Source organism: Homarus americanus, unplaced genomic scaffold, assembly GCF_018991925.1.
Source record: "Homarus americanus isolate GMGI-L3 unplaced genomic scaffold, GMGI_Hamer_2.0 scaffold2735, whole genome shotgun sequence".
Lineage (NCBI taxonomy): Eukaryota > Metazoa > Arthropoda > Malacostraca > Decapoda > Nephropidae > Homarus > Homarus americanus.
This window is the reverse complement of record NW_024728532.1, coordinates 6,054-16,921: the sequence shown is the minus strand read 5'-3', so window position 1 is coordinate 16,921 and position 10,868 is coordinate 6,054. Positions and strand designations below refer to the sequence as shown.

Below are 10,868 nucleotides of genomic sequence, written 5' to 3'. Positions count from 1 at the left end.
TTGGTGGTATGTCATTCTCCAATTGTTACATTCTCAAGCTATATGTCGGCTGTCGGCTTATTGTTCACGTCTGTCAACTTCATAACTTATGTCACTCATTTCCGTTAGCATGAACGAACAGTTATTTTAGATTGTCATTCGATATATGTTCTGTCATTTGTTATGAAATTTGTCAAATAGTTATGTAATAATGTCTCAACGGATATGTGAAAAGGTGTACTGCATATCTCTCCCTAAAGCCTCGATGACACTGCCAGCCTCTTGACGACAATGTGGCGAGGAATCGCTTACAGAATAAGAAGAGCTTCATTTCAGTAGGATGTCTTGATAAAGAACCAGGGACATGCTCTGTTTATCAAGCCTAGTACAGTAGACGTATTGGTGTCCACAGATGAAGGTGCTGGCGCTGTGTGTGTTGGTGTTGACCCTGGCGGGGTGCGTGGCGGAGGCCCTGCCGCCACCTGAGAGATCCTACAACATCCTTATGCTTCTTCCTCTCTCCACCAAGAGCCACAGAAATGTCTTCCTGACACTCGCTGAGGCTCTGGCTGAGCGTGGACACCAGGTAAGACCACAGCTCACCTTAGCTGACCATGCTGTTCCAGCTGACCTTAGGTGCCCGTGTTGTTCCAGCTGAACCTTAGTTGACCATGCTGTTCCAGCTGTTCCAACTCACCTTTGCTGCCCATATTATTCCAGCTGATCTTAGCTAACCACAGTGTTACAACAGACTATCTCACCACGGGGTCTATCTCACCACGCCGTCTACCTAACCACGGCGTCTTCGTCATCATGGCGTCTGCCTCACGACAGCGTATACCTCACAACTGCGTATACCTCACTATGGCGTCTACCTCACCACTCTGTTTACCTCACTACGCCGTCTACCTTACCACGGCACCAACCTCACCACGGCTTCAACCTCACCACGGCGTCTACCTCACCATGGGATCTGCCTCACCAAGGCGTCTATATCACCACGGCGTGCACCTCACCTCGGGGTCTACCTCACCACGGCGCGGCGTCTACCTCACCACTGCGTGTACCTCACCACGGGGTCTAACTCACCACGACGTCTACCTCACCACGTGGTCTACCTCACCCCGGCGTTTACCTCACATAAGAACATAAGACTGGAGGAAACTGTAGCGGGCCTATTGGCCTATACTAGGAAGTCCCGTTTACACCCAATCCCTATCGTTCATTATCTGTCAAACTTATATATGAAGCTATCCAGCGTGTTCGAGTTATTGATGAGTGATTGATGTTATTTGTTTCACTGATCATTGAAAATACTGTTACCAAAACTGAACTGCACAATCCAAGGGAGGTCTCACAAGCGCAAGATATAGTTTTAGAATAATTTCGCTCGTCTTGTACCTAGCACTCCTTTGTATAAACCCTAGTACGTAGTTAACGTTGTTTCGAGAAGGTACGTATTCTTGACTTGGTTTCAGATTCCTACTCATCATTATCCCCAAATCATTCTCACATTCAGATTTCTCCATATCAACGTTTTTCATCTGATGTTGGTTCCCTCTCTACATCTCTTAGGCTAAGCACTTTACATTTACCAATATTAAATTTAATCTGCCAATTTTCAGATCATTTACAAATTTTTGTTTAGATTTTCCTGTAGATTTGTCTTCAACAAATTTACATATGTTGCTGTGTACGCCTATATCTAGGTCGTTTATGTAGATGATAAATAGAAATGGTCCAAGTACTGAGCCTTGAGATACTCCACTAGTGATGTCACCCAATCGGATTTGGTGTCATTAATACTGACTCTCCATTTACTGTCCTGTAACCACACCCTAAGCTTGTTTAGAATATCTTCTCCAATTCCACTAATTTCAATTTACGTATTAGTCTTTCGTGGAGGGACCCTGTCGAAGGCTTTGCTAAAGTCCATCTTCCACTGATTTCAAATGAATGATAATTGATTTGTCAGACATGAAGGCCCACTTGTGAAGCCAAGCCAGAAATCATTGATCAATTTGTGCTTCTGGGGGTAATTTCGAATTGAGTTTGAGATTATTGCTTCAAGTAATTTGCATGCAATTGACTTTAAACTAATTGGACGATAGTTAGTAGATAGTGATCTATCTTATTTCTTGAAAATTGGTATCAAATTCGCTATCCTCCAGGATTCTGGTGCTACACCGGATTTTAATGACATGTTAAACAAGTTTGTTAAGGGCACACAAAGTTTTTCCTTACATTCCTTTAATACTCTGGCAAATATGCCGTCGTGAACTGGCGACTTATTAGATTTTAGTTTATCTATTTGTTTACTAACATCGTTACTAATCACTTCTACCTCATTTAATATATTTTCTTCACTATTTCTGTAGATACTCCGTGCTTCGGGTATAATGTTTGAAATTTTTGATGGTGAAAACTGACAGGAAATATCAGTCCAGATTATTGCTCATTTTTCCGTTGCTATCCTTTAACTCGCTGGTGTCTGACTGTATTGGTCCAATCTTGTTTCGTGTTTTAGTTTGATACACTTGGAAGAATCCCTTAGGGCTTAGGGTTTGACTTCGCCTCCCTTGCTCCCTTCAGTTCAGTATTCCTCTTGTTTTTCTTATCTCGGTCTTAACCCTATAACAATCTCAGCGGTAAACGCCACCACGATTGATTCTCCTATCTATAGGCTTTCTTTGTCCGATAATATTCTTTAAATATTTTTTTGTCCATTTGAAGACAATGTTATTTGATCTGAGTTTCCTGTATAGTATACACTGCCTATGTGCATTAAGTAACTCATTATTTACATTGTTATTGTACTCGTCAGCCTCATATCTTGTGGTCAGGTCACCCTGAACGATCATATTTTGCGAACTTATCACTGTCAGGTCACCTGGTAAGTGAAGTCAACCTCTGTTGGTACATTAGCTGAGGTCATATTATTTACCACCTCCCATACGGTCGTGTAGTTACCCCCAAGCGTAATACCCCTTTCTCAGCTGCCTTTTCAACCTATCAAAGTTTGCCCTTCAGAAAGCTGGGACTTTAATGAATTTTTCTTATGACTGACATGAAGTTCTACTTTGAATCTCACTTCTTTGTGATCGCTGTTATCTAGTTCACTCTCCAGATCGACATTATTAATGAGGTTTACTCTGACAGAAATAAATCTAGTATATTATTTCCCCGGGTGGGTGAGGCTATATGTTGACTGAAAAAACAGTCCTGAACTATTTTAAGAAAATACTCTGATTCTGAGTGACCAGTAAGTGCGGTGTAATCTATTTGACTAAAGTTGAAGTCGCCTACTATACAGACTTACCTATGTCTGGATGCCCTGCATATTTATTCCCAAATAAGTAGCTCATTAACCCTAACTAGATTAGGAGGACTATATATTACCCAATGATTAATTTTTCACTACCATTGGTAAATTCTATCCAAATTGTTCCTGTATTCAGTTCAGTTTTTATTTTCTTATTGATATCACACTTCAAATTATTCCTGATATAGATTGCTAAACTCCTTCTCTCCTAATCTGATTATCGGTATGAAATAATTTGTATCCTTTAATTTTGTATTCGGCAGGTAACTCACGTGAGAATAAGTTTATCTATGTTTCTGTGAATGTTATTATATTCATTTTTTCGGTACATACCAATGCCCTGATTTCATCCATTTTATGTCTCATACTTCTACTGTTTGCGTAGTAGACATTTATTTTAGTCGTCAGCTGAGTCCTCTCTGCCCAATTTATCTTTATCACCATTCCGAGCATGATTTTTATGTAACCTTTGACCCCCATGCTCACATGTTCCCCTAGCAGTTTAAAGGTTTTGACATCTTTTGAACTGCCATCTCGAGAGAGTCAGCCACGGTTGCCACCACATCCCTAGATAAATGCACCCCATTCCTGGCATAACGGTCCCTTCTGCCATTGAAGTTGCCCCAGTTGTCAATGAATGGAACTGATATTGACTTGCAATATCTGTCAAGACACTCATTGACAGCAACTGCCCTTGACAACCATTTACTGCCAACTCTCCTTCTAGGAAGGACACCATAAATGATAGGGTTACATCCCTTCCTCCTAATCCAGTCAATAGCTGCTATGAACTTATCAAGAAGCTCCTCACTCCTACACCAGCCAATATCATTACCTCCTTCACTGAGGCAGATAATGGGTTTGTTCCCTTTGCCAGATAATGATAAATGTCCATCCTGTCTACTATATCACCCACCCTAACTCCTGGCAAACACAATTCCATCTTATTTCTGTCTTTACCACAGAAAGCTCGATCTAGGTAACTTCCCTGAGAATCCCAAACAATAAAGGTTTTCGCATCTTCCTTGTCAGCCTTGTCCTTGACTATGTTACCCTCAATTTCGTCTACTAAAGCACTAAACAAGTTAGTCCACTTAGCTGTTGTCATTTCCTTGTTGACGTTTTTCATCACCAGTTTCATAGTTCCTCTCCTCATCACCCTCCACTGGCCTGTGGTGTTGTCACACACAAACTCCCCCCGTCTCATATCTTTCTCCTTCATCCTCGCAATCACTTTCTTCAACCTCAAGTTTTCGTGCATGGCCTTCTCTAGCTCAGCCTTCAAAGAGGCACGGAGCTACTCACAACTAACACTATCGATGATTGGACATTCAGTTAATCTCCGGAAGCTAAATCGGCAGTGATCTTTCCTCTAGTGAGTTCAGCACATTTCGATCATATCGCCCCTCACTCTGCATTTCTCGTGGAAATGCAAATTTAGATGCTTTCATCTTTCTCTATGCTCAAGGATCCTAATACCTAGGATTAGAATGGACAACCTCCTGCGAATGCTTTCTAAGGGATTCGATATCCATTCCATTCTGCAGTACTGTGACCAAAACTGAGCCTCATAATCCAAGTGAGGTCTCACAAGTGCAAGATATACTGCACTTTAGGTCATATTCGCTAGTCTTGTAACTAACACTCCTTTGTGTGATCCCAAGTACTTTGTTAGCCTTGTTTCGAGGAAATACTCATTGTTGTCTTGGTTCGAGATTCCTTCTTATCATTACCCCTAAATCTTTATTACGGTCGGATTTCTCTATCTCAGCATTGCTCATCTGAGACAGCCTCACATATCGACTTCCATTTTTTTTTGTCTCGACAGATAGTGATGCTTACCAACAACACAGAGTCTTGCAAACATCCAAATATCCGAGAATTTAACCACGGCATTCCGGGACCCAGTTTTGATAAGAGCGACCTTATGAACAAATTGAAAGGGTCGTCGAAAACAGCTGAATTCCTAAAAGAGTACGAAATAGTCATGGCCAGGAAGCTGTACAAGGTGCCATCGGTAAGAGATATTTACCGACGACGGAAAGAGTTTGATCTCATCGTTCTGCATCATAGATACAATCAGGTCAGTAGTATTTTATTTTTGTTAATTATTATTTAGTGGGCACCCCCCTACATCCTTGTGTAAGGTGAAGCGCAGAAGCGTTTACAGCGCCCAACAGGGAAGCATGCGAAGTTCATGCTTGCTTTTATGTCTCATGAGTTTATGGCGTAGAAGCCTGAAGAGTCAGTGGTTTATGTCATCAAGTTATTGGAAGCTCCAACAACTCCCTGAATACGAATTCGCAACTTTCGACTTACAACAGGTACCTACTTTACTGCTAGGTGAACAGGGACTAATGGGGGCTAGGAAGTTTGTCCAAACAACTTCCACCGGCCCGGGAATCGAACCCGTGACATCTCGCTTGCGAGGTAAGAACGGTATCGCTTCTACCACTGGCCCCCCAGGTCAGTAGTGTTATTCTCCATAGATACAAAGTAGTCAGTAGTGCTGTTCTTCATAGATACAGTGAGGTCAGTGATTCTGTTCTCCATAGGTACAATTAAATGAGTGAAGTTCGCTTTAGTTTTATGGTCATCAAGAAAATTGTATCTGGAATCAGTGTTATATTTAACAAAGTGTCTTAAATGGAAAAGAGCTTCAATTTCATCCACAGCTTAATATGATCGTATGTAACTTGACTCTTCTATTCATTTAGGTAAGTGTGTCTATCTCAGGTGTCACTTTCGCTGTAGTGAAGGTATTTATGGTCATTATGATTATTCAGGTTTACCCCCTCTTATGAGTCTTTGGGTGTTATTAATATCTTAAAACAACTCCTCAGACTATTCAGTGTGGGTCAGTTTAGTCCTTCAAGATTTGTGTGACTTTGAAAGAACTTTTGATTAATGAATTTTTTAACTTTGTTCTACGTTAATGTATCACTTGTTGATGCCTGTGAAGTCTTCCATCGACTTCAATATTACCTCTACCTTTAAAACATTGATGACACACAATATTTTCCCTGCAGATGATTTATCCCTTCGTGCATGAGGTCCCCTTCATCATGGTGTCTACAAGAGATATTGACCCGCTATTTAGTGCTGTTCTGGGCAACTTCCTCCACCCAATCTATCTCGCCAATGCCATGTTTGAACGACACTTTCTAATACCTTCATGGGGCCTCTTGATGGACATGATTGCGCAAGTGGGATATTCCTATATGCACAGAAATTGGGTTACCGTGCCTGCGATACAGAAGGAGGTGAGTTTTGCACCTGTCAGTAAATTTTCCGACGACGGCATTGATAGGCTGACATATCACACTGTCTGCGTGTGTAACTGTAGAGAAAAAAACTAATTATCGTTCCTGGCATGTCCATTGTTTATGGCAGAAAGATCACTGAGCTGTAAATTATTATCTACTGAAAGAGAACAATATACAACACAGAGGTTACGAAACACACATTACAGGAACCTTCCCTCTCATATTGAAGAGTTTTATTCTTGTAGGTGTATAGTGTGATGGTTAGATCAGGGTCTCTCACAGCCACAACTTAGGTATTGTGAAGGTATTGAGGCTTGTGCTCTCTGAACGTCTGCCCTTCCTCAGATCTCAGCCCAGTTCTCGGACCTACCGCCGCTGCTAGACCTGGAGAAAAACACAAGTCTGGTGCTTCTCAACACTCAGTTCTCCATGGACAAGGCGCTGCCCCTCCTGCCCTCACAGGTGGAGGTGGGCGCCATGCACTGTCGTCCCGGTAAACCCCTTCCACAGGTAAGTGTTTTTATGCATACCACAGGTAAGTGTTCTGTTGCACGCCACAGGTAAATGTGTTCTGTTGCACGCCACAGGTAAATGTGTTCCGTTGCACGCCACAGGAAAGTAGGCAGCTATCAAACGGAGGTACTACCGCCAGGGAAGATATTAGAAGCGTAATGTTTTGTCTAATGGTAGACCCTGCTGCCATATGGCATCACAAAAATTGTGACCAAGTCCCAGGTTGCTGATCTGACTTTCTGCCTCATTTACACACAATTGCTGGGTCTCAATTGTTTCTCTTACTTGGACAACACAACATACATATATCGTTTCATTTTTGTTTATGTATATATTTATGGCTCTTTCTTATTACTGGGGGTATTATTGATAATTTTTTTAAATTTTTATTAATTTTTTTATTATAATTGTTATTTAATTTAAATGTTGTTACTAATTTTCTTATTCATATTCTTATTATTGTTATTTTATTATAATTTGTTATTTATTTAATATATATTTGTATTAATTTTATGACAATTATTATTATTATTATTATTATTATTATCATCATCATCATCATAATTATTTTATATTATTATTTTATTATATTATATTTTCGAACCCCAGGCCTTGATGTGGGTCATTAAAAATGACCTGTGCCCGGGTGGGCTAATGCCCGTAAAAAAAAAAAGTAAATGTTCTACTACATGCCACAGGTAGGTGTTCTGCTCCATACCAGAGGTAAGCCTTCATTTGCATGCCACAGGTATGGTTTTTGCTGATCATGCCGTTTGGCTCAACTGGGTACTTCGGCTGCATGACTGTTAAGTTTTCCTGCTGAAGGTTTCACTTAAGTATTCCTGCTGGAGTCTTCATTAAGTACTTCTGTTTGAGGCTTCATTAAGTCCTTCTACTGGAGGTCACAGCTAATACGCCTGCTGGGTGGCTTAGGTAACTACTACTGCTGGAGGTCACGTACTGCCCATATTGTGACCTTCTCTAGTAAATGCCCTTACGGTTATTTGTCTGCCAATTACTGCCAATCAAATTCCAGATCTTCTTAATCCTATGTTACAACCTTGTGTTACTGAGTGTACTTTACGAGAAAATAAAACTATTGTATTGTCCAGAGCGATCAGAACATCTTTGTAAATACTTTGTTAGTAATGTGATTCCTTCTGGAAATATAACAGTGACAGGCACAAAAGCTTCCTCCCCCTTTCTTCCCCTGGACATTCTTGGTGTCCAGAACTTGGCTGACTACAACTCGATGTCTTACAGGATCTCGAATCTTGGATCAATGGCGCTGGGTCTGCGGGCGTCATCTACTTCAGTCTGGGTTCTGTGATGGACAGTAAGTCGTTGCCACTTGAGTATCAGCAGATCTTCCTCCAGGTATTCCGCAGGTTACCTCAGCGGGTCATCTGGAAATTTGAGGGAGAGCTGAAGGACGTCCCCGACAACGTGATGATCAGCAAGTGGCTCCCCCAGCAGGATGTTCTCGGTGAGTCTAGTCTGGGATATTTGTTGTTGAAAACCCACTACTTCTTGTGCTGTCACTGTTGCCCTCTGTATAAGTCCATCCAACGGTTCACTTGCATCTTTTTTTTTTTTTGTACAGTTTGTCAGAATTTTGTAAAATATGTTCCGTTGTGGCCATATAAGTGACACACCTTATTTCCTTTTACTAACTACACTATAAAATTACTTCTTTTATGTTTATCATACATTATGTTTTCGTTATCGTATCCATTTCACTTCCTTTCTGTGACAAACATCCAGGTCAATTAAAGGTGTGGCTGTCAAATCATAATGTCCTCTACACATATGTCTAGTAAGAGTGAAATTATTACATGTTTACATGTTTTCTTGACTTTTACTTAGTCCATCAGCAAGTCCTCATACAGACGGCGACTCTTTAATACTTAAATATGACCAATTACATCAATGTCAACACAGTTTTAGGTTCTGTGAATAGACAAATACTTGATGATTTTGTAGGATTATATCCTGGAACCAATTCTTCTTTAAGCAAACTTTAGTATTTTTCCCGTGTATTGATTAAGGGGTCAATCTAAAGTACATTTGACCATAACCTTCCTGCCTCTGACATAACTTGTGTACTGCAGCTCATGACAACGTGAAGGTGTTCATCACTCACTGTGGACTCCTCAGCCTGCAGGAGACCATCTACCACGCCAAACCTCTCCTCGCCCTCCCATTATTCAGTGACCAGCCCAAGAACGCTCTGAGGGCGAGAGACTCTGGCCTGGGTCACTCGTTACAGTGGGAGGAACTGACCACCGAAGTGATTCTTGATGCTCTCACTGACATCCTCAACAACGTCACGTTAGTTTTGTTGCTGAACTTTTCTTTTGTAAGATTCTCTAACCTTTTCTCCGCCTGAACAAGAATATAACGTTTAGATCTAAGTGTCTTTAATAAGTAATAGATAGTTAAGCACTCGAACAACTCATTGACTTAGGAATAAGGAAATCTTTCCTTTAATCCTTTATCGAAAAAAAGAATCTTGGCTGTTTCTTTTTATATTCCAAAGAACAAAACAAAACATATTTTATGTACAGTAGCTAAAACACCTCAACCAGCCAAGATTCGAACCCACGGCCCACGAGCCCATGACTGTGACCGGGGAACGCTACCTCAGGACCACCAGGATACTAAAAGCAGTCCTAGACCTTGTTATATTTCACACAAAGCCTGTTCAACGAGCTTATGGCGCCATGAACCTCTAATGGGGGCTTTGTGTGAAATATAGCAGAGTCTAGGACTGCTTTTTGTATCCTGGTGGTCCAGAGGTAGAGTTCCCCCGTCACAGTCGTGGGCCGGAATCCTGGCGGGTTGAGGTGTTGATTACACTGGTCAACAGCCAAAATGGTTCACATATGAGATCATGCTCACACAACTAATTTCATATTGCTGAATTCGAATCTGATGTTTGTTTTGTCCTATCAGACCAGGTTTTATAAAAAAATCAATTGGTACAAATATTTAATATTCCATCACGTGTCGTGCAAAAGATGAGATTATCTCATGTGACTGTGCTTTCATGACTAATTTCATATTAATGAATATTAATTGGATGTTTCATTCTACCATCAGACCTACTTTCTTAAAGACTAAAAAAAATAGTAAATATAGTAACATTATCGGGTCATGCAAGATACAATTTTAAACCTATCACAGATAAGCTCATAAAAAATTGTACCAAAAAACATAAGTTCAAATCCTTTATAATGACAAAATATGAAGTTCTAAAAGTGCTTCTGAACTTTACTCTTTCTCTTGTACAGCTTGCTCTCTTCTCGTTGCAGTGTCCAGCAATAGTCGCCCATCATGTTAGGACTGAATTGTCCCTGATATCTGCTCTCCATTATGGCGATATCTTGATGAAATCTTTCGCCGTGTTCATCACTAACGTCTCCAAGGTTACCTGGGAAAAATTCAATATGAGAGTGGAAAAAATGCAATTTCAAGGACATCCTTGCTCCCAATGCATGATAATTCTGAAGCATGGTTGTTACGATTTCTTTGTAGTTGTCAGCACGATAGTTTCCAAGAAAATTCTTTGACACATTGACAAATGATTCCCATGCTTTTTTCTCCAGTGGGTTCAATGTTTTGGTGAATTCGCTATCATTAACTAGTATACGAATTTGTGGTCCATTCAAGACACCTGCTTTCAACTTGGCTTCGGAAACCACACCACCTAGTTTCTGAGATAAGTATAGAGTCCCAGCACAGAATTGATCCATAGCTTTGATGAAATTTTTAGCCAAACCGAGCTT

At 40.7% G+C, this 10,868-nt stretch overlaps 1 protein-coding gene across 1 annotated transcript; it reads left to right on the top strand.

Annotated features, from left to right (window-relative positions):
- Positions 1-378: 378 nt before the first annotated feature.
- On the top strand, positions 379-10,433 carry LOC121866129 (UDP-glycosyltransferase UGT5-like). The gene is made up of 7 exons (XM_042365722.1): positions 379-565; positions 5,130-5,384; positions 6,331-6,564; positions 6,913-7,077; positions 8,344-8,566; positions 9,192-9,411; positions 10,395-10,433. Exons 1-7 carry the CDS (start codon positions 392-394, stop codon positions 10,405-10,407), a joined length of 1,284 nt encoding a protein of 427 aa, XP_042221656.1. The 5' UTR covers positions 379-391; the 3' UTR covers positions 10,408-10,433.
- The last annotated feature ends 435 nt before the right edge of the window (positions 10,434-10,868 follow it).

Excerpts from the sequence above, each read along its gene's own strand:
- LOC121866129 (XM_042365722.1), top strand. The coding sequence starts at position 392 with ATGAAGGTGCTGGCGCTGTGTGTGTTGGTGTTGACCCTGGCGGGGTGC. Across the intron at positions 6,565-6,912 it reads TGCCTGCGATACAGAAGGAG|ATCTCAGCCCAGTTCTCGGA; the intron begins GTGAGTTTTGCA and ends GCCCTTCCTCAG. Across the intron at positions 7,078-8,343 it reads CCGGTAAACCCCTTCCACAG|GATCTCGAATCTTGGATCAA; the intron begins GTAAGTGTTTTT and ends GATGTCTTACAG.